This window comes from Taudactylus pleione, unplaced genomic scaffold (assembly GCF_031769625.1).
Source record: "Taudactylus pleione unplaced genomic scaffold, aTauple2 ptg000066l, whole genome shotgun sequence".
Taxonomy (NCBI): domain Eukaryota; kingdom Metazoa; phylum Chordata; class Amphibia; order Anura; family Myobatrachidae; genus Taudactylus; species Taudactylus pleione.
In genome coordinates this window covers 17789288-17813811 of record NW_028284468.1, presented here as the reverse complement: position 1 = coordinate 17813811, position 24524 = coordinate 17789288, and the positions used below count along the sequence as shown (strand labels likewise).

Here is a 24524-nt window from a genome sequence, read left to right as displayed (position 1 = left end):
TGGCGGTGCTCAGAATACCGGCGCCGGAATGCCTGCGCCAGAATTCTCCCCTCCGGGATGCCGACGTTAAGTATTAGGGTTTGGGGGGGAGATGTACTTAGCCTTGGAGAGAGATAAAGTGGAGAGAGGTAACATACCAAGCAATCAGCTCCTAACTGTCATTTTACAGGCTGTGTATGAAAAATTACAGTTAGGAGCTGATTGGTTGGTACTTTATCTCTCTATCCTTTAGCTCTCTCCAAAGCCTAGTACATGTACTGCAAGGGGGTAGGGTTAGGGTTAGGCACTAGGAGAAGGGTTAGGTTAAGGTTAGGCTGCAGGGGGGAGGGTTAGTTTGCGGGGGGGTGGTGGTTATGGTTAGGCTGTGGGGTTGGAGGGTTAGGCTCGGGGGGGAGGGTTAGGGTACTTACTGTACCTAGTTGGGTCTGGATTCTGACTGTCGGGTTGCCACTGTCGGTATTCTGACCGACGGCATCCCAACCGTTCAAAATAAAGTAACCCTTCTTGAAATGGCAAATATAGCATGTTCTGCTAAAGAAGATTTCCAGGCAATTTTATTTATTTTTAAACTCCAACGTGAACTATCCAAATAGTAGCTCCACATGAATCTCTCCCCAGGGACTTCTGTAATTCACAAGAAAATAAATCCACAGAAACAGTCCAACTGTATTTCACGCTCTATTTCGGATCCACTATTATTCAACTGTCCAGACTAATCCACCTGTAAATATAGTCAGCTATGGTGCTGGGGTTAGTTTTGTGAGTTTCTGCAAACAGTGGGTCATAGACAAAACATTTCTGTGTGAGGAGAGGTTTGCCTTTAAAAAGAAGAAAAATGTATTTGACTGGATTAAACTTTTGAAAATCTGTAAAATTAGTGTTCTTAAAACCCTTATATTGCTTCTAATTTTTTTGTGTATATTGGCTAATCTTTATAAAGGACCAAAATGTGTATTCTGTTTTAAAAGGTAATTCAAGTTTAGTACAACATTTTAGAAAACACTTTTAAACTTCCACTTCAATTATTAGTGGTGGTCTTCGCCCAGGACCCCTTTGTTTACACCCTGGGGGCCTCAGTTTACAATAAGCTCTAGAAAGAATTATATAATCTGCCGTATAGTCTTCACATAGCAAATTATAACAAACAATATGACCTCAATTCATTTAGGCTCTCAGGAATAAATAAATAAGACCTACGTCCCTTTGAAGGATTTTTTAAATTTCATGGTTTTCTAAATGCGTTCCTCAGTCCATCAGTGTTACCATTCAATTGTTGATAAATATGATTGAGGTACGTTTATTTGTCCATACTCTTAAATAGTCCCATATAAAGTGTCCAATTTTCCTCCACATTAGGAAGTATTACTCTCCACATGCAAAGAATTAGATAAAGAGAAGGTTGCATAGTATAAAACATTTTTAATCAAATCAAGGACAAAGTAACCAATATACAGTTTGTAATGAATAAAGTGCATTTAGATTGGACTCCTACCAGAAGGTTCTGAGACAGAAGCCTCAAATTCAGCAGTGGATAAAGATGTGAATACTAGGGCATTCCACCATTTGAAATGTTGGTTTCCTCCGTCACATTGGTAGTGTCAGTCACAGCTCCTCTCCAAAATGTTTCGACCACTTTGTGGTCTTCTTTATGTCGAAACATAAAGGGACGTATGTCTTATTTATTCCTGAGCAACTATTTGAATTGAGATCACTACTGCTTCACATAAATTGTGACTCCCCCTTGGGGAGTTGGCCAGTGCAATGTGAAAGTGGTTGTATGGTTTGGTTGGTATGGTTTCTATTGATTCAGCACTAGCAGGTAGCAGCAACATAATGCTGCATTAGGGTTGGCCAAGGCAAATCGATAGGGTGTCATCTGTACAGGAGGATCGGTCCTCTTTTGTGGAAGCACAGTTCCACTCCCATAGATCATGGGGTACCGGTGGGAGGAACCCCACCAAAACTGTAATAGGTAAGCATAATAAAGTACAACTAAAAAAGTTGCAATTATCCGTTAAACATTTCTAGAAATAGTCAGTATTCAAACATTTCCAGTGAATTAATGGATTTCTGAACCGTACATTTTTCCAGGAAGATTTAATACATCTTGGAGCAAAATTTTCCCCATGCATGAGACAAGACCAGCAAGTGCACAATTTGATTCAGATGAAGAGAGAAAAAGAGAAACATTCTGCGTGTTGTGTGAGAAATGACAAATCTGGTTGTATTCAGACCTCAGAAGAGGAGTGCTCGGTAAGATATTTTGTTTTATGATATCACACCAAAGGGTAGATGTATCAAATCTTGGAGATAGCCTAACTGTAATTTTTCAAACACAGGCCCAGATTTATCAACGAGTGATAGTCTTGTTATCACTCATTACTAATCTTAAATGGTACTCCAAACAATCAGCCCCTGTCATTTAGAAGCTGATTGGCTGGAGCACCATTTAAGATTAGTAACGATTGATAACAAGAATATCACTCATTGATAAATCTGGGCTAAAGTCTGTGAAGTGACAGTTAGGAGCTGATTGGTTGGTACTTTATCTCCATTTCTACTTCAGGGTCCATAGGGTATCCACAGGATACCTTGGGGTATAGGTGTGACGTCAGTCGCAGGGCACCAAAGAGTTAAGCTTTCAGCCTCCCAGGATGCACTAGGTCCCCCTCCTATACCCCGCCCCCGGGCCAAGGCACCTCAGTTTAGTTTGGTGCCCGGCCGGAGTCGGGTGCACCTGTTGGAGTGGGGGCTAGAAGAGCCCCTGAAGCTTATTCTTCATGCAGCTGTGGCTGCACATCTGGATGAACAGCATGGACAGTCAGTCCTGACGTCCATGCTGTCTTCCCTACACCCCGCCGGTACCAGAACGCCGGTACTGATCCGGGGATGCTGGTGGGCGTCTGGGGTCACAGCTAGCGGTGACCCCAGATGCTCCGGACCATGGCCGGATTCAAGGGGGACAGAGGTAAGCAGCGGGGTCCCGCGGTGGGTCCCCGCTGATCACATGGTCCTAAGTCCCCAGGCAGGGGGCTCCCTGGGGACTGGCTGCAGCGTGGAGCCAGGCGACCAACCTGCGCTTCCACTACCCCCTGGGACAGCGGACCGCAGCAGAGCGGTAGCGCTGCGGCGTCCCAGGGGTTAAATGCATGCCAGGGGAGCGCGCCTTCCCTGTCTCACAGCCGGCGCCTCCCCCGCTGCACACAGCCCTCTCTGCATGCTGCCGACTGGTCCTGTGGCAGCGCTCCTCCCCCAGGCCAGCCTCCTCTCTGCTCCTCGGCGGCCATCTTCCCAGAACGCATGGTGAACGCTGCTGGAAGCGCTGGACGGAAGCATCGTGGTCTGGGTCCCCCCGCATACCTCTCCTCCGCTGTGGTCAGGTCTGTATATGCAGCGCTGTGTCCTACCAGGCCCTGTGTCTGTGTAGTTGAGTGATCAGCGCTGTTAGTGCAGGAATTGTTATTTTTCTGCATTGTATGTGACTGTGCTAGCGCTGCTGCCTGTAACTTTTCTTCTCTAAACTGTCAGCTTTATTACTGTCCCTGTTCTTCTGCTAAAGCCCTTGCGGTGCGGTGCTGCAGGGTGGTCTCTCGCCTATTTAATACTTAATTGGTGAGAGAGGTCACATACGTGGTGCCATCATGTCTGAAAGTGATTTTCCCCTCCGGCTACAGTGTACCACGTGCAAAGTACCGTTAGCGGAGGGGGAGGGTAGCGCGGAGGGCCTTTGCCGGCAGTGTTTGTCCATGGCGCGGCCTATTACGGTTACAGCACCGGTACAGGAGCCGCCCTGGGCTTGTTTCGCTCAGGCGTTAACAGCTTTAGTGGGCCAGTTAGCTCCGCAGCCCGCGTTTACTCCGATGGGTTTGTCCCAGCAGTCTGTGGTGTCGTCACCCATGCAGGGGTTCCCACGACAATTGGTGGTACCCCACAATCTCCCTATTTCCCCGCTCCCGGGTTCTCAGGAGCCAGCGTGGGTTAACTCCCTGACGAGTTCTGTACAGCACTTGTCGGATGTGTTGCAAGGGGAGTCTGTGATGCGGCCTCATAAAAGGCCGGTGGCGTCTCTGTCCGCTCCTTATGAGGATGACGAAGGGACGTCTGATGATGGGGAGATTCTGGATCCTTACGATCAGGAACCTCTCCATACTAAGGACGCTGATGCTAAGTCCAAAGTATATATTCCTGGACTTATTCGGGCGGTCCGCACAGCCTTGGTGATTGAGGACGAAGTTCCCCCAGCGGCTAAATCTAAGTATGCCTTTTTCAAAGATGTGAAGGGCGATGCCACAGTCTTTCCTCTTTCGGGTCAGTTGGTGGACCATTTAGAGGAGGCGTGGAAACAACCTGGCAAAAGATACCAGCCGCAGAGACGCCTGGCGGTGGCTTATCCGTTCGCGGATAATTATTTTGCTAAGTGGGAATCCCCTCCACAGGTGGATTCTCACGTGACCCGTCTTGTCCGTAGTGCCACATTGCCGATGCCATCCATGTCCTCCCTTAAGGATGCTACGGACCGCAAGGTAGAAATCTGCCTGAAGTCCGCTTATTCCCTTGCAGGGGGGGCAGCACGGCCGGCTATGGCCATTTGCTGGGTTGCCAGAGCGATGGAGCGCTGGGCGGATTCATTAGAGGCTTCTTTTGAATCCGACTGTCCGGCCGATCAGGCGGAGTTGATTGGCAATCTCCGTGATTCGGCCACCTACATCAACGAGGCGGCTCTAGACATTAGTACTCTGGTGTCTAGAATTTCTTCAGCAGCGGTAGCTGCTCGTCGCACCTTGTGGCTGCGATCCTGGAAGGCGGACGCAGATTCCAAGAAAGGTCTGGAAGCGTTGCCGTTTACCGGAGAAGTTCTCTTCGGTCCGGATCTGGATAAGATTGTGGCCACGCTGGCGGCAGCCAAATCTGCCTGTCTCCCGTCGGCCGCTGCTCCTTCTGGTTCGGGACCATCGTCCTTTCGGTCATCTAGGGCCCAGGGCAGGCCCAAACCACAGTCGTTTCCTCGACAGGCTGGCCCTAAGAAATCGGTCAAGCCCCGGAAGCAGGCATGGAGTACCAGACGTCCGGCCCCCAAGCCAGATGACAAGCCTGCGGCCTGACGGTCCGGGCCTCCCTTTGGGGGATCCCAGGGTGGGAGGCCGCCTGCTTCAGTTCGCCCAGTGTTGGTCGACCACTACGACAGACACTTGGGTTCTGGAGGTGGTTTCCCACGGATACGCCCTCTCCTTCCGGCACAGACCCCCGGCTCGCTTCTTCACCACGGGTCTCCCATCAGACCGGAACAAGGCTACGGAGCTGCGGAAGGTATTGCACACTATGCTCCAGGCTGGAGTTATAGTGGCGGTTCCATTCTTCCAGAGGGGCCAGGGTTTCTATTCAAATCTATTTTTGGTACAGAAACCCAATGGGTCATATCGTCCGATTCTCAACCTCAAAGCACTCAACAAGTCTTTGCGGGTCCCGAAGTTTCGGATGGAGACCCTACGGTCCATCATTCTGGCGCTGGAACCTGGGGACTACTTGGTGTCATTGGACATACAGGACGCTTACCTGCATGTCCCTATTCTTTGGCGCCATCAACAGTTCCTCAGGTTTGCAATCAGCAGCGACCACTTCCAGTTTCGGGCGTTACCTTTTGGCCTGGCAACAGCACCACGTGTTTTCACCAAGGTGATGGCGGTCATGGCGGCTTCTCTGCGGCTGCAGGGAGTCCGCATGTTGCCGTATTTGGACGACCTGTTATTGGTGGCAGGATCTCCAGAGCTCCTGTTACGCCACTTGGACCTGACCATTGCACTGCTGCAACGGCACGGCTGGCTAATCAACTGGCAGAAGTCCACTCTAATCCCGTCTCGGAGGATTCTGCATCTTGGAGCCTTATTGGACTCGGGACAGCAAAGGATCTTCGTGACGGAGGACAAGATCTCTGCTTTACAGTCAAGGGTGCGCAGTTGTCTGCACAGCCGCCGGGTGTCCTTACACTCGGCGATGAGGTTACTGGGCTCCATGGTGTCGGTGTTCGACATGGTGGAATACGCCCAGTTTCACTCCAGACCTCTGCAGCACCTGATCCTGTCCAAGTGGAACGGGCTGACTCAGTCTCTGAAGTCCCAGACGATTGTGCTCACCCAGGAGGTTCGCCTGTCCCTTACGTGGTGGTTACAGACGACCCACCTCAACAAGGGACGTCCGTTCTGGGTTCCAAATTGGGTCCTGTTGACAACGGACGCCAGTCTTCGGGGCTGGGGAGCAGTTTCGGGTCCACACTTGTTCCAGGGCAGGTGGACGCCGACAGAAGCGGAGCTTCCAATAAATATCTTGGAACTCCGTGCGGTCTTCAATGCTCTCCAGCAGGCACAGCGGTTTCTCCAGGGTCGCCCGGTGCAGGTCCAGTCGGACAACGCTACCACCGTGGCCTACATAAACAGGCAAGGAGGAACTCGCAGTCGGGCGGCTCTCGTAGAGGTCTCTCGGATCCTGGTTTGGGCGGAGCGCAATCTTCCGGCCATATCAGCGGTCTTCATCCCGGGAGTGCTCAATTGGGAGGCGGACTTTCTAAGTCGCCAGGACGTTCATCCGGGGGAATGGTCCCTGCACCCGGACGTTTTTCAACTACTGGTGGACAGGTGGGGTCTTCCAGAAATCGACCTCATGGCGTCCCGGCACAACAACAAGTTGCCGGTGTACGGGTCTCGCACAAGAGACGAAGGGGCGTCTCTGGTGGATGCTCTGTCCGTCCGGTGGACGTTCCGGTTCGCATACCTGTTCCCTCCGGTCTCCCTTCTTCCACGGGTAATCCGGAAATTCAAACAGGAAGGAGGGACGCTCCTGTTGATAGCTCCCGCGTGGCCCAGACGGCACTGGTTCTCAGACCTTCAGGGTCTGTCCGTGGACATTCCTCTGCGGTTGCCGCTACGACCGGACCTTCTGTCTCAGGGTCCTTGCCTTCACCCGGACCTGACTCGGCTGTCTTTGACGGCGTGGCTGTTGAGACGGCCATGCTGAGGTCCCGGGGGTTTTCCAGCTCTGTGGTGCGTACCATGTTACGAGCTCGGAAACCGTCTTCCGCGAGGATATACCATCGCGTGTGGCATACGTTCTTCCAGTGGTGTCAACCGAGAGGTTATGCACCGTGGGAGTTTCGTCTGTCTCGGATTCTCGCCTTCCTGCAAGCGGGACTAGATCATGGGCTTCGCCTTGCTTCTTTGAAGGTACAGGTTTCGGCCCTATCTGTCTGGTTTCACCGTAGGATTGCTACAATCCCGGATGTGCGCACCTTTATGCAGGGTGTTCTCCGCATTCAGCCGCCCTTTGTTCCACCTGTGGCGCCTTGGGATTTGGCTGTGGTCCTGAGGGCTCTCCAAGGACCGCCGTTTGAACCACTGGGCTCAGTGGATCTTAAATGGCTAACAGCTAAGACTGTTTTCCTTCTGGCCATTGCTTCGGCCAGACGTGTTTCTGAGTTAGGGGCTCTTTCTTGTAGACCCCCTTTCTTGGTTTTTTATGGGAACAGGGCAGTGCTCCGCACTCGGCCCGAGTTTCTTCCCAAAGTTGTTTCCCAGTTTCATATTAACGAGGAAATAGTTGTTCCGGCCTTTAACTCACCGGGTCTTTCCGTGGGTGAGGCCTCTTTGGATGTTGTGCGGGCCTTAAGGACTTATGTTGACCGCACTTCTTCGTTTAGGAAGTCGGACGCTTTGTTTGTCCTCTTTGGCTTCCGTAAAAAGGGTTGGCCTGCTTCAAAGCAAACTTTGGCAGCCTGGATCCGTATGGCTATTTCTGAAGCTTATCTTCATGAAGGCCTACCGGTCCCTCCTTCTCTGAAGGCTCATTCCACTAGGTCTGTGGATCCTTCGTGGGCAGCTCGACGTGGTGCCTCGGCAGTTCAGATCTGCAAGGCTGCTACGTGGTCTTCTGTCCATACCTTTGTGAGGTATTACAGGTTTGACACCTTCGCCTCTCAGGATGCTTCCTTCGGGCGGCGGATTCTCCTTTCTGCACAGGAGCGTCCCCACCCTTAAAGGATACTGCTTTGGGACATCCCCAAGGTATCCTGTGGATACCCTATGGACCCTGAAGTAGAAAATATGAGATATGGTAAGAACTTACCCTTGTTATCTCTATTTCTACGAAGTCCATAGGGTTCCACAGGACTCCCGCCCTGTCGCACCTGTGCTGCAGATGGGCTTTGCTCTGGTCACCGGTTTTCCGTCTCCCTCTGGTGAGAATGTGATTCTTGTATGTGTCCAGATCTTTGTTCTCTCTCTTCCTTCTCCTCCTCCGGCCTATGGCTTGGTAACTAACTGAGGTGCCTTGGCCTGGGGGCGGGGTATAGGAGGGGGACCTAGTGCATCCTGGGAGGCTGAAAGCTTAACTCTTTGGTGCCCTGCGACTGACGTCACACCTATACCCCAAGGTATCCTGTGGAACCCTATGGACTTCGTAGAAATAGAGATAACAAGGGTAAGTTCTTACCATATATCATATTTTTATCTCTCTCCAAGGTTTGAAACATCTCCCCCCAAGTTTGTAGATTTCTGAATATTAATATATGATCAAAGCTACAAATTACATTTGTATTTGTGTGTAGTCTGGCCAAGGATAAATTCAACAAAATATGCACAATGCACTATTAAGATGTGTATGCGGCTATTTTCCGGGGCCCCCTTATGCAGTTCCCTCAGTAGTGGTCCCCCCTATGCAGGGCCCCTTAAACAGTGCCCCTTACATATATCACAAAGACACACACAAAACACAATACCTATCTGAATCCCTGCTCCTGCGCCCGCTGCCGTCCGCTCCTCTGTTCTCCCGCTCGGCACTATGGGAGAGATGTCATGGTGTCTCTCCATTCACCCACTGCGGGAGCCAGAAGGCAGAGCTCATGAATGAGCTCCAGCCTGGCTTCGGCTGTGGGTGCAGCAGCCAATGAAAGTCTGTCAGACCCTCATTGGCTGCTAAAACAAACACACCACCGCCGGGTAGTACGAGTGTACTATCTGGCGGTGGTGTGTATGTTTTACTGTGTTAGGCTGCACTACACTTACTAAAACTACTGACCTAAACCGCTGCAGGCGGCATCCCCCACACCGACGCCCACGGCACGAGCCCTGGCCGACCCCCCCTAGTTACACCACTGCTTTGTATACATTACCCTTATAATGCTTATAAATTGTACTTTTGTTGATATCTAGTCCCCTTCAGACTGCATGTCATCTTCCAATCTGCATCTGAGCTCTGCTGGAGAGTCTGTGGCCAGTCACATACATTCCAACATATTTGGCGGAGCCTAAAATAACGTGCTTTACTTACAGAGGTGGGAGATCAGATCTCGGCTTTAATAGTTGTCCAACCACCTGACTTCTGAATTTTACTTACACCCCCACAGTCCTAAAAGTGGGGGGGAGCGATCACACTGATCGCGCCCCCCCTGGCTTTGCGCCGGGCTGAGGGGCTCGCAGTGCCTCCCTCCACAGCATGTAGCGGCGCTGCAAATGTATACTTTTTTAAACTTTTTAATTCGAGGTGGCGTGGCCACGCCTCCCGCGGTTAGGCCACACCCCCTCTTTACCGGGGCCCCGCAGCGCTCTCAACGGCCCTGAGTGTACTACGAATGTGTCTTTACACATCTTTGCTGCAGTCGTGCCTAAAATCCCCTCTCGGTGCACCTGGTCTGGTGAGACTGTGCTAGTGTTGGGAGTTTTTTTGGGCTGAAAATGCATCTGTCGCAATGCAATACAACTAGGATGCACCAGCAGACAGTGCTGAAGGTGTCTGAGAACAAAAGACACACCACAGTGTCATCACAGATTCGAGCACTGTGGCCCTCATTCAGAGGCGGTCGCAAGAAGCGATCGCGCTCTCTGAATGAGGGCGGGTGCTTCTTTTTTTTTAGTGCGGCCTCCTGGTCGCAAGCTAAGCTGTGGGTTACCTAGCGACCAGGGTGATGGTCGCAATGGTCAAGACCATCATGACCATCAGGGCTTGCGACGAGACCCTAAGGTTGGGTCCCGGCAACCACAAGCCCCAGGGAGCTTCCTGCTCCGAGCAGGAAGCTCCCCACTGACATCACTGCTGATGTCAGTGCGGCCGCCCACAAAACGGTAGGCGTTCGCTAAGAATCTCCTCAGTTTTGGAAACCACCCCCCCGGCCTGCCAACAAAACGGGGCGAGCTGTCGATCAACATCGACAGCCGCCCCTTTTGTAGCGAGCTCCGGAGCGAGGGAGTTTCTCTCTCGCTCCGGGGCTTGCGCATGCGCAGTGCGGCCGCTGCGCGTGCGCAGGGCTAACTATCGACCCGGTTGCGAGCACATCGGTGCTTGCGACCGGGTCTGAATGAGACCCTGTATCTGAAGATGCAGCATCGGATCACCATCTCGGGCCATCTGTCACGGCATCGGCCATCTGAGTGAGCCTAAAGCTACTCAGAATGGCCGTTGCAGCTCTGCTCTGCTCAGCTCGTTGCAGCCCATTCCCCGGCCCCAAACTGCCGCAGCATGTCAATCATGCGGCAGCTTAGGGGTACTGTGCCCATAGTCGTAGGAAGACACTTGTACATGCTCAGTGCAGATCTCCAACAATCGGAGTTGTATGCAAACCAACTCGTATGGGGCCTCTGTCATTTGCCTTTTTACCCAGATTACCTACTTTTTCCTGAATTTTAATTCTCTTACAGAGTAGTAAGTAGTTTGCATTAGTAATTTGAAACAAAAGAATTGAAAAGATTTAAGACACATACCAGATTTTAAGTAGAAGTCATATGGCGCGACTAAGTCACAAAGTCCATGGCGTGCCAAACGTGGCAATTTGCCTTCATTTAAGGATAGGTGTATGTGGATACATCTTTAAATGGAAAATCACTGCCCTCCATAATCTCTCTACACTGATAGAACTCAGTGTAGGTCATTAATTGGAATATTTAACTAGCAGTTTGAGCTGCAACGTGGAACCATTGGTTATTACTTTTTTCACTCATCTTCCCTGCTCTGAGTTGCTAGTTAATACTCATATCATAAATAGAAGTTCACGACCTCTCTACTGTGACCAGTGTGGTGTGGGCCCTTCTGGCTCCCAGGTCCAATTTCCCCTTTCCAACCCCCTTAAACATTTTTAACTTGTTATTATTGAAAAATTGCTGCAGACTCATTGGAACCAATCATGTGTCTCTCTCTGTTATTAATAGCATTAGGTCCAACGCCTACCACCGTCTAAAAATGTACTTACAACTAGCTTTATTTTATATTTGGTAACTATTTGTGCTTACTCTCGTAGCTTCAGTGCATTTTAGATTTTACATAATGTATTTGTCTGCCAGTTGCACGCACCAATTTTGCACCCACGCACCAATTCTGAACGCACGCACCAGTTCTGCACGCACGCACCAATTCTGCAAGCAAGCACACACCAATTCTGCTTTTCGATGTCTTCTGTGCAATAGTTTTGTGCAAGATTTTGGTAGCAAATGTTCTTAAGAGTAAAAGATTACTGTCTACAATCACTTTTAGGCTTAATTAGATACATAAATTAAGTACTTAAGCCATAAAGTATTTGCACATGGTAGCCGTTTTAATTTCCTGTATCGTATTTGTGCATTGTGATGTTCTGTTTACATTGATATGTATCAACGCATGTAAATTTCTCCTTCACGGAGGAAAATGTGTTCCACCGAATGTAATTGCTGGCGTCCAATTACCAATATTTCCGAGCACATGGAAGGGCTTAAAAGGCTCAATAGACACCTGTTAAACCTGGTAAACTAGGACCACTTTCCCTAATGTGCATCCCGACGTGCTAACACGTGCGTGTGTCCATAAGTCACAGGTAGCAGAAATGGTTTTTGTACTGCACCTACGCACGTTTCATTGATCCTAAATGACCCTTCTTGTGCTTTGTCCTTTCTGCTCTTCTGTCCTTTTTGTTCTTTACAAAGACACTGCATTGAAATTCCATCATTGCTCAGGTGGTCTTAGTTATGGAAAAAGATTAAAAGAAATAGCTGCAAGTCATATAAATACAGATAGAGTAGATATGATAGTGTCATTTTTCTCACCTGGTACAGATGTTCTCTATTTTCTTTTTCCTTTCAGTCTACCCTTGCTGTATGGGTGAAATGGCCATTTCATAGCAGCACCCCACTGCTGGCAAATAAGAGTGTAAGGCATTATGGATCGGTGTGCCTCCAGGACCCCAGGTATGGCCTATGACTAGGTAAACTATTTCTGTGAGATACTAGTGGTCAAAGAAATGTAAACAATAGAGAAAGGGTTACTTAGGGATGTTCTTGTTTTCCAACAGGAAGTTACTCTGGTTCCTGCATAAATATGAGCGTGCCTTAGCCCTGTTTTTATCTTATTTGGTAATAGTGGTCTATACGTACCTCCAACTCCATAAAACTATGCATAAGGGCAAAAATTTATTCATAACTTCCCAAATCGCTTAGGTGGCTTTAGCACTGTATCACCACATTTATTTAGCTGTACAGATTACAGACATTGCCCTGTCTACCAACTTTTATGTGTTTTCTGCAGTTACATTTGAAAAGGCCATAGAGAAACGTAAGCCTGTTCTGTGCTCAGCTGCTCTGCTAAGTGATATATTGTATAATGCTATCACACTAACCAGAAGTCATGTGTATAGGTTTTGTGCTGAACCCGCGTCTGTGCCTCCACATGAGTGGCCTGATGACATCACAAAATGGCCGGTAGGTACCTTCAGGTATCTTCACTGTAGGTATAGGATAATAATTGGTTTTAAAGCATTATATATTTCATTTTCTCAAATATTTACATATATTACTTTGCATCTAAAAGTATTAACTAAACCAGTCTATTATAATCATTTCTACCAAAAGTAAAACAGTGATTTAAAGTGATGTCTCTTAATATGAGAACTCATGATCCACATTTGCTTTAATCAGTCCTAGGCCTCATACCCATTGGCATCAAATTGGTCCTTGTAATAGTGTGTTTAACGCTAGAACAGTGCACAAAACTGGAACTCTGGTTCCAATAGCCCCACACCCACTTGCACTGTTGCTTGCATTCTGAAATATTGCATCATTATTTTGTTTTTCCCAAATGATAATTATTCAATTCAATGCATTAACGTTAAATGTACGAATGTACGAAGGTCAATGGAGTAATCTCCATTGGCCTTCCGAACTGGAGTAAAACCACAAGTTAAAAACTGCATATCAAACATTTACAGTATTACAAATGCCTTACAAATGAGCAAAACAAGAAAACAGTGACTTACACTACCAAACAATGCAGGACAAGGACATGGTTTATAAACATTGCTGCATCCATGGTCGTAACACTAAAATAAGCAGTAGGGTGGCAGCAACCAAAGATTAGGTGCAGTTGTAGGGAGTATAAGATAGTGTAAGTAAGGGAAAAGAGAAGCACTTGTAAACCATATGTTTTTTGACATATGAGGATATATTTACTAAATGTCAATTTTAATCGATTTAAAATCGATAAAAATTGATCAACATCGATGTTGTGTTTCTGGGGCTAAATAACACATTTACTAATACTTTCAAAAAACAAAGAAAAAATTGTCTGTTAGTAAATGTGTGATTTGGCCCCAGAAACACAACATCAAACATCAAAATCGATTAAAATTGACCTTTAGTAAATATACTCCATGGTGTACTGTAACTGTCATTTAAACCTGTATTTGTAAAACACCACTGGATACCTGGCCTTAAGTAAAGTATAGGTAAACAAGGTGGGAAATGATTCCGCACAAGACACAAAGATTATGTAGAAGAAATGATAACTAAACCACTATGACAGAAATTTTTGTTCCAAAATAGGAATTAATTTACAAGTGTTGGTGGTGCTCCCAATAGTAGAATAAGTGGGTTGGGTATGAAATACATGCATTCAGGATGCCAGCTGTCAATATACCGACAGTGGTATACCGACAGGGGTCCAGTAAGTATGGTAACCCTCCCCCCTTTTCCCCCTAACCCCCTGCTGCTGTATTCTAAACCTCCCACCAAAGTGCCTGAATCTTACCCTCCACCCTTAGTGCCTAACCCTCCCCCCCCCCCCCAGTGGTGCCTAACCCACCCCCAGGGGTGCCTAATCCTAATCTCCACCCCCCCGTCCCTGTAGCCTAACAACCCCCCACCCCCACCCCACCCCACCCGTGAGTCCTAAACCTAACCCTCCAGACAATCCGTTATAATAATAAGTAAAGTGATAATATAATGTATTATTATACAGGATTACCTGCTGGTACACACACCACCGAAATCAATTGTGGAATAGGGTATACACTAACTTGTTTCATATAGACAGAATTTTCAAAGAAAAAATGGGATGGAACTAATCACATCAAACATTTTGTCATATGTTAACATGGATTGTCTCATATAACCTTCCAAAGGCAAATGATGTCCTCAAATATTTAGTAATATGCATTATTATTATTACATTTGAATATATACAATGCTGAAAGTGTGTGATATGCATTATTATTATTACATTTGAATATATACAATGCTGAAAGTGTGTGATATGCATACTTGCCTACTCTCCTGGGAGGTGCAGGAGACTTTTGATTTTGTTGAACAGTCCGCCGCACCCCCCGAAAGAGTGGTTGCATATCCTGCATCCCGCCGACTTCCTAGTGAAGTGGGCAGGTTGGGGAGATAATACCAGGAATCACAGGTCAGTATGGAGGGGGGGGATGAGGCATTTTGCACTATTTTAGCTCCGCCCCTTCCCATAGACTCACGATTCGCAGAATTTTGCCATGACTGACACGAAGGGTCTGACCCTGCCCCCAAATTAGTCGGTTGCATCTCCTCCCCGGGAGAAGAGCAACTAAAAGTCGCAAAGTATGGAGATATGTGTTTCTAATGTTAAAGCATATAAAACTTGGAACATTGATTTGTAGTATAGAAACTCCTTTTGGGAATCCAGTTATGGTGGTATCCATTGAAGCATGTAATGACCATCCTTATAGTATACTTATACTAGATCTCTTACCTCATTTCTGGCCACACTTCCTCCTTTCCTCTCCACTCTATCACTGACCACCACCTCACCTCCGCTCTGGTCACCTCTTCTCACTCCCATATCCAGGATTTCTCCCATACTGCCCCTATACTCGGGGGCTGGCTCCATCACCCTACCAGCATGCACACCTACAAGTGAGTAACTCATTACTCCCCTCTGACCAGCCACCAACTCTACATAAAATTGAATGATACATGGATGCACACAAGTGTTACTTCCACAGTATATGTAGAAGCATACTGTACAACTGCCATCTTTTATTTACACACTGTATATTTGTATCCTCTATGTATATAATGTGGTGACTGTTATTTTATTCTTACAGGTCTGCACAAACAGCACAAATGGAAGTTATCCGAATCATCTTCATATGAATTGTGAAATAACAGGCAGGCCCTGTTGTATTGGAACAAAAGGAAGGTAGAAGAGAGTAAACATTTTTTTACTCTGCTTAATAGTTTTTATGTTCCACACCTACTTGCCAACATTTACTATATCCCATCCTGGAGACTTCCTGGAGGGGAGATGGAGGTGGCCACTATGAGAGATTAGGGGCGATCAACTTGCATAATTTGTCGATTTGGCAAGAATCTTGTTATCAAACCCCCCCTTTCCCATCCCACCTGTGTCACTAGGAAATGGGTGAGATGTGGGTGGATGACCTACTCTTCTAGGTAGTGGTGGATTATCAAATAGGCATATTAGGCACCGGCCTATGGGCCCCGCGCCTTTTAGGGGCCCAGTGACAACGGATCAAAATAATATTGATTTGATCTTGAAAGAAAATTACAATTGGGCTTTCTTAATTTGTTTCCAAAAGATAGAACAATGATTCAAAGAAAAGAAAACTTTACATTAAAGACTCTATATAGAAAATACTGTATTATTGTAATGTACCCATTAACAACCTAAAGTACATAAACCATAGACATCAGATTCACATTACAGTTTGTCTCTTAAAAGCTCATCTTCTCATCTTCTTTTTTGGTGCAACATATGTACGGTTTATTAAAATTGTTGGTTGGTTAAATTAAAAAACATATTAGGAGATAATTTTAAGGGTGGCACCGAGATTTCAACTGCCTAGGGGCCTCCACAGGGTTTAATCCTGCACTGCTTCCAGAATTCCATGGTGACCATAGATTTGTGAACCTCCTGTATAGTCCGGGAGTGTGGGCAAGCATGAGCAGAAATTACTGTTTTTTTTTTCTGAAATAGGCTTACATTTCCCTCCCCTCAGCCCACAGGTGCTGCCAATTCATTCATTCAATCTGGAACATGAACATAGTAATTCAATTCACAAAGCATAATATACCATCTTGCATACTTTTAATTACTCTGACATGTAATGCATTATTATCTCAAAGGGCCATCTGGTGGTAGAAAAATGTATCGCAAATAATTTCAGTATTCAATAACTTGACACAATTGGCTCAATCCAATTATGAACAAGTTTGTGAAAGCGAGTTTGTTTCATGAAAGTCACATACATCGCATGAATGCACACGCACACAAGAAATGCGAGATCAAATTAGAAATGCCAGTTCATGGTAGTTGCGGTGAAAGTTCCCAACTTTTTTACAAAAGCTGGGAGAAGTGCATGAAAAAGTGGTGACCCCAAAAAAGTGACACATGGGATAACAGGACCATATAGAAGGCTGTTATGTCTGAAACTACTGGAGTATAATGGTGTAAAATGGCTGATTGTTGCACTTTTTATTAATTGTGGAAATATAATAAGAAGCAAGTGCTTTTCAGCCAATTAAAGTCTTTCAGGCATTTTGGGGACAGAAATATGTGTTTAAAGAGGGTTTCTTTTGTTTTTATAGAAGTTTCTAAAAGCTTGAAAATAAATACTTTTATTTCTCATCTGCACCTCAAAAAACACTCTCCCATCAATACAATGGGATGTAGTCAGGATGCCGGCGGAGGAAATGCCGCCTGCCATAATCCCGACACTGAAAGCCCGGCATGGCACTAAAGATAGGCGTCTAAATACTGACGCCTATCATTAGCCCCATGTCAAAATCCCGATGCCAGGCATACCGAACGTAGGTTAGCCGGGCGTCGCGACTTCTTAGCCGCGCGGAGGAGGGTTAGGAACTCCCGGGAGGACTTAAGGTTAGGCACCCCCCCGGGAGGGTTAGGTTTAGGCTAGGTGAAGGGGGGGTTAGGGATAGGCACCCCCCGGGAGGGTTAGGTTTAGGGTGCTGGGAGGGGGGGTTAGGATTAGGCACTCCCCCAGGAGGGTTAGGTTTAGGGTGCGGGGAGGGGGTTTAGGGTTAGGCACTACATGGGAGACTAGGGTTAGGCACCCCCAAGGGAGGGTTGGGGGAGGAGAGGGGAGGGTTAAAGATACTTACGAGCTGCGTCGGGATTTTCATCTGTCAGGCTTCTCTCATCGAGATTTGAACAGGTGGCTTTTAAGCCATCGGTATTTCATACCCAACCCAATATAACACCTCCACATACCTGTCCCACATCATTTACACCTCCACTTATCTGTGCCACGTCATTTACACCTCCACATTCCTATCCCACATCATTTACAGCTCCACATTCCTGTCCCACATCATTTACACCTCCACATTCCTGTCCCACAACATTTACACCTCGATATACCTGTTCCACATCATTTACACCTCCACATTCCTGTCCCACATCATTTACACCTCCACATATCTGCGCCACATCATTTTCACCTCCACATACCTGTTCCACATCATTTACACCTCAACATTCCTGTCCCACATCATTTACATCTCCACAAACCTGTCCTACATCATTTACACCTCCACATACCTGTCCCACATCATTTACACCTCCACTTATCTGTGCCACGTCATTTACACCTCCACATTCCTATCCCACATCATTTACAGCTCCACATTCCTGTCCCACATCATTTACACCTCCACATTCCTGTCCCACAACATTTACACCTCGATATACCTGTTCCACATCATTTACACCTCCACATACCTGTCCCACATCATTTACACCTCCACATTTCTGCGCCACATCATTTTCACCTCCACATACCTGTTCCACATCATTTACACCTCAACATTCCTGTCCCACATCATTTACATCTCCACAAACCTGTCCTACATCATTTACACCTCCACATACCTGTCACACATCATTTACACCTCCACATACCTGTCCCACATCATTTACACCTCCACATACCTGTCCCACATCATGTACACCTCCACATACCTGCCCTACATCATTTACACCTCCACATACCTGTTCCATATCATTTACACCTCCACATACCTGTCCCACATCATTTACACCTCCACATATCTGCCCCACTTCATTTTCAGCTCCAAATACCTGTCCCACGTAATTTACACCTCCACATACATGCCCTATATCATTTACACCTCCACATACCTGTCCCACATCATTTACACCTTCACTTATCTGTGCCCCATTATTTTCACCTCCACATTCCTGTCCCACATCATTTACAGCTTCACATTCCTGTCCCGCATCATTCACACCTCCACATTCCTGTCCCACATCACTTACATCTCGACATACCTGTTCCACATCATTTACACCTCCACATTCCTGTCCCACATCATTTACACCTCCACATTTCTGTCCCATATCATTTACATCTCCACATACCTGTCCTACATCATTTACACCTCCACATACCTGTCCCACATCATTTTCACCTCCAAATACCTGTCCCATATCATTTTCACCTCCACATACCTGTCCCATATAATTTACACCTCCACATACCTGTCCCACATAATTTACACCTCCACATACCTGTCCCATATCATTTACCCCTCCACATACCTGTCCCACATCATTTACCCCTCCACATACCTGTCCCACATCATTTACACCTCCACATACCTGACTCACATCTTTACACCTCCACATACCTGTCCCACATCATTTACACCTCCACATACCTGTCCCACATCATTTACACTTCCACATACCTGTCCCACATCATTTACACCTCCACATACCTGTCCCACATCATTTACACCTCCACATACCTGTCCCACATCATTTACACCTCCACATACCTGTCCCACATCATTTACACCTCCACATACCTGATTCACATCTTTACACCTCCACATACCTGTCCCACATCATTTACACCTCTACATACCTGTCCCACATCATTTACACCTCCACATACCTGCCCTACATCATTTACACCTCCACATACCTGTTCCACATCATTTACACCTCCACATACCTGTCCCACATCATTTACACCTCCACATATCTGCCCCACTTCATTTTCAGCTCCAAATACCTGTCCCACGTAATTTACACCTCCACATACATGCCCTATATCATTTACACCTCCACATACCTGTCCCACATCATTTACACCTTCACTTATCTGTGCCACGTTATTTTCACCTCCACATTCCTGTCCCACATCATTTACAGCTTCACATTCCTGTCCCGCATCATTCACACCTCCACATTCCTGTCCCACATCACTTACATCTCGACATACCTGTTCCACATCATTTACACCTCCACATTCCTGTCCCACATCATTTACACCTCCACATTTCTGTCCCATATCATTTACATCTCCACATACCTGTCCTACATCATTTACACCTCCACATACCTGTCCCACATCATTTTCACCTCCAAATACCTGTCCCATATCATTTTCACCTCCACATACCTGTCCCACATCATTTTCACCTCCAAATACCTGTCCCATATCATTTTCACCTCCACATACCTGTCCCATATAATTTACACCTCCACATACCTGTCCCACATAATTTACACCTCCACATACCTGTCCCATATCATTTACCCCTCCACATACCTGTCCCACATCATTTACCCCTCCACATACCTGTCCCACATCATTTACACCTCCACATACCTGACTCACATCTTTACACCTCCACATACCTGTCCCACATCATTTACACCTCCACATACCTGTCCCACATCATTTACACTTCCACATACCTGTCCCACATCATTTACACCTCCACATACCTGTCCCACATCATTTACACCTCCACATACCTGTCCCACATCATTTACACCTCCACATACCTGTCCCACATCATTTACACCTCCACATACCTGATTCACATCTTTACACCTCCACATACCTGTCCCACATCATTTACACCTCTACATACCTGTCCCACATCATTTACACCTCCACATACCTGTCCCACATCATTTACACCTCCACATACCTGTCCCACATCATTTACACCTCCACATACCTGTCCCACATCATTTACACCTCCACATACCTGATTCACATCTTTACACCTCCACATACCTGTCCCACATAATTTACACCTCTACATACCTGTCCCACATCATTTACACCTACACATACCTGTCCCACATAATTTACACCTCTACATACCTGTCCCACATCATTTACACCTCCACACACCTGTCCCACATCATTTACACCTCCACATACCTGTCCCACATCATTTACACCTCCACATACCTGATTCACATCTTTACACCTCCACATACCTGTCCCACATAATTTACACCTCTACATACCTGTCCCACATCATTTACACCTACACATACCTGTCCCACATAATTTACACCTCTACATACCTGTCCCACATCATTTACACCTCCACATACCTGACTCACATCTTTACACCTACACATACCTGTCCCACATTATTTACACCTACACATACCTGTCCCACATCATTTACACCTACACATACCTGTCCCACATCATTTACACCTCTACATACCTGTCCCACATCATTTACACCTCCACATACCTGTCCCACATCATTTACACCGCCACATACCTGTCTCACATCATTTACACCTCCACATACCTGCCCCACATAATTTACACCTCCACATACCTGTCCCACATCATATACACCTCCACATACCTGTCCTACATCATTTACACCTCTGCATACCTGTCCCACATCATTTACACCTCCACATCGCTCTCCCCACATCATATATACCTCCACATACCTGTCCCACATCATTTACACCTCCACATCCCTGTCCCCACATAATTTACACCTCCACATACCTGTCCCACATCATCTAAACCTCCACATACCTGTCCCACATCATTTACACCTCCACATACTTGTCCCACATAATTTACACCTCCACATACCTGTCCCACATCATTTACACCTCCACATTCCTGTCCCACATCATTTACACCTCCACATACCTGTCCCACATCATTTACACCTCCACATTCCTGTCCCACATCATTTACACCTCCACATACCTGTCCCACATAATTTACACCCCCACATACTGTACATTTCCCGCATCATTTACACCTCCACATACCTGTCCCACATCATTTACACCTCCACATACTGTACATGTCCCACATCATTTTCACCTCCACATACATGTCCCACATCATTTACACCTCCACATACCTGACTCACATCTTTACATCTCCACATTCCTGTCTTACATCATTTACACCTCCACATACCTGACTCACATCTTTACACCTACACATTATTTAACTGATTATTGAGCATTTTTACATGTCTTTATTGGCCAAATTTAAATATATTATTTAAACCCCCTCCAAGTGCATGATTATTCATTGAGAGGGGTGTACCACAGGTTCTGCACTGTGTGCTGACATTTATACCTTAAAATAAAGAATTTCCTACTTCACCTATTCAGGGGGATGCACACAAAAAACATGAATGTCCTCTGTAAAATGAAAGCGAGTATGGAATTGGATTGCAAATTAAATTTGCAGTTCATGCTAGCCGTGATGACAGCTCACAAGACCCAACTCGCAACTAATTGGATTGATTTTAATGTGGTATCTAATTAAAGCTGCAGCATCCAGAGGATTATTTCATATCTGTAAATGCTGTACCAGCAGGCCTACATATCAATTCATGATAAAAAAATTATTAAATAAACTATTTAAGTACTTAAAAGGCTTGATAAATGTGAATGCTTAGTCATCCAGTCACATTCAGCTTACACTAATTTATTATAGTATATTTTCCAGGCTGTAACCCTTTAAGACAAGTCTTTGCAAAGTAAAATGTTATTTTTTCCTATAGAGTAGAATATAGAAGGCCTGATTCAGAGGTGGACGCAGTGCTGATGTTTGCGTAGTTGACCAATGTTTTTGTACTGCGCATACAGTGATGTTGCACTGCGCATGCTTCTCGCTTACCCGTCTGGGGACGCAGAACGAATTTTGTTGCAGACACTTTTGGCGGGTTTTCCTGGGAGGTGCGGACATGTCGCTGCCAGCGACTGCGTCTTGTTTCGCAGTTGCACTGGCACTGGCAGCCATGTTCCAATGGACATTATGATCAACCACGGGATTACTGTGATGAGCCGATGCTGCGACCGAAGAGGTAGATTCGACCGAGGACCGTGGCTTTCTCTGTATTCTATCGGCTGCGGCAATAGCATAAAGTCGCAGTCAAGCTGCGTATAAAGACGCAGTCATGGCGGCATTAGCGCCCCCCGCTGAATCAGGCCCATAGTCTTAGTATACTGTTATTGTATTGTAATAAACTTTTACTTTAAAGCTAATGTTTAAAACATTCTGTAGGATTACATTTTACAATATACATTTGTAGGAGTTTATAATGAGTTTAATATATCCACATGTGACTGATGTGTTTCCTATTTCCTATCCCCCTCAGCTGTAAAATAACATCCAGAGAATACTGCGATTTCATGAAAGGACACTTTCACGAAGAGGCTACTTTGTGTTCGCAGGTAAATTTGTCTACCCCTTGCCCTATGGTTTGATTTCAAATACAGTACATTACTGAAAGGGTCTCCCTGGCCCATATGCTGGATGAGACGGCCATTGTTGATGCTGTTTTCCCTCCTCCCACAGAGAGATGATTTTTATTTCCATATTAAAAAAAAAAAAAAACAACATACTTTGTAGCCGGGCTGTTTCCATGTTACCCGGCTTTTGACCTTTCCTTTCTCTTCACTGCTAACTGCTGCCACACTTTTCACAGCCAACAGGAGGAGGCACCCAGTTTAAGCATATAGGGGTTCAATGTGCTTTATACTGACTTTTGTGAATACTATTACAATATTTAATGCTACCGTATACTCATTTTTAATCAGCGTCAGCACTTTTGTTGCATTTTTATGCCAAATAAATCATAACAATATGTAAGAAACATAATTTAAACCTTTGCAGTAAATACGCAATTATACTTATGAACATGGAGCACTGAGCAAAGCTGTCTTTCCTAATATCATCTTTGCAGTCACTGCAGCCAGTATAATTGATGGTCTCAGTTACCATTTATTGAGGATATTGCACAATTGCACTAAAACCCTAGCAACCAATCAGCAGTGAACTTATCTAGATTGTGTAGGCTACAACATACAAGCAAATAACTGATTGGTTGTTGTAGTATTAGTGCAGATTTACTACATAGGTAACAGGCCTCAATAACATAATTTGGTGTGTCCCATGAGTAGGCTGACAATAGTAGTTTAATCATTTATTAGAAATATATATTATTTAAAGGTAGTTATATTTGGTATCCAAAAACATACTGGTTGGTTAATTGGATTCTGACGAAAACTTAACCCTAGTGTGATAGGCCGGGAATATGGATACTAAGCTCTACTGGGGCATGGACTGATGTGAATGGCACAATATTCTCTGTAAAGCACTGCAGAATATGTGTTTGCTATATTAATAACTGTTAATAAACAATACTTCATTTGGGCTTATATACACATGGGTTTTTAAAATCAAACTTTCAGTGTTCATTCTTAAAACCTGCTATATCTGATAGTTCATTTCTGTAAGCGGATGTGCCTGTAAGTGAATAGGCTTGAACACACCCGCAGCATTAACACAATGTACAATATAATAGCGCTCTGTCAGGAGGATAAGTACATGGCGCACTATGATGCAGGAAGCATTTGGGAACGTGCTTCTGACTTTCTGATAAAAGGACAAATACAAGTTTTTGCCTTACAATTTTAACAGGTCTTTTACAATGCCAATGCATACAATGAATTAAGTTGCCACTACATTTAGCAGTTTGCATGTCCTTACAATTTTGAAGGGATTGTAAAAAGAACTAAATTAATGCAATTTAATACATGTAATAGATTAATAACAGTCCAGAAATAATAATGTTACAATGTGCACAATCTTGCCAAACATGCCCTCTTAACCCATAGTTTTTTATTTTTATTTTGTATATTATGCTTTTAAATATAGGACACTATGGGCCGTATTAAATTTGGCCGATGACATCATTTTCGCCTATTTCAATTATCGCCGTATTCAATTACATTAACTTTTCGCCGGTGCGAAAAGTCAATGTAAAAAAACGGGGAAAAGTTTTCACCAGCGTTTTGCTGGCGAAAAAAAGTGCAGAATTGGGGTTTCAGGGTGCAGGCTTAAAAAAAAATAGCCTGCACCCTGGGAGTGTCCCCTAAAAAAAAAAAATACCTTT

General features: G+C 45.7%; 1 protein-coding gene across 2 annotated transcripts in view; it reads left to right on the top strand.

Annotated features, from left to right (window-relative positions):
- RHBDF1 (rhomboid 5 homolog 1) overlaps nt 1–24524 on the top strand; it is a 188714-nt gene that overhangs the window by 144566 nt on the left and 19624 nt on the right. For both annotated transcript variants that reach the window (XM_088466712.1, XM_088466713.1), the window contains 5 exons: nt 2092–2253; nt 12091–12194; nt 12641–12704; nt 15362–15456; nt 22725–22800. In XM_088466712.1, coding sequence (XP_088322838.1) covers nt 2092–2253; nt 12091–12194; nt 12641–12704; nt 15362–15456; nt 22725–22800 — 501 coding nt within the window. The remainder of the gene's footprint in view (nt 1–2091; nt 2254–12090; nt 12195–12640; nt 12705–15361; nt 15457–22724; nt 22801–24524) is intronic.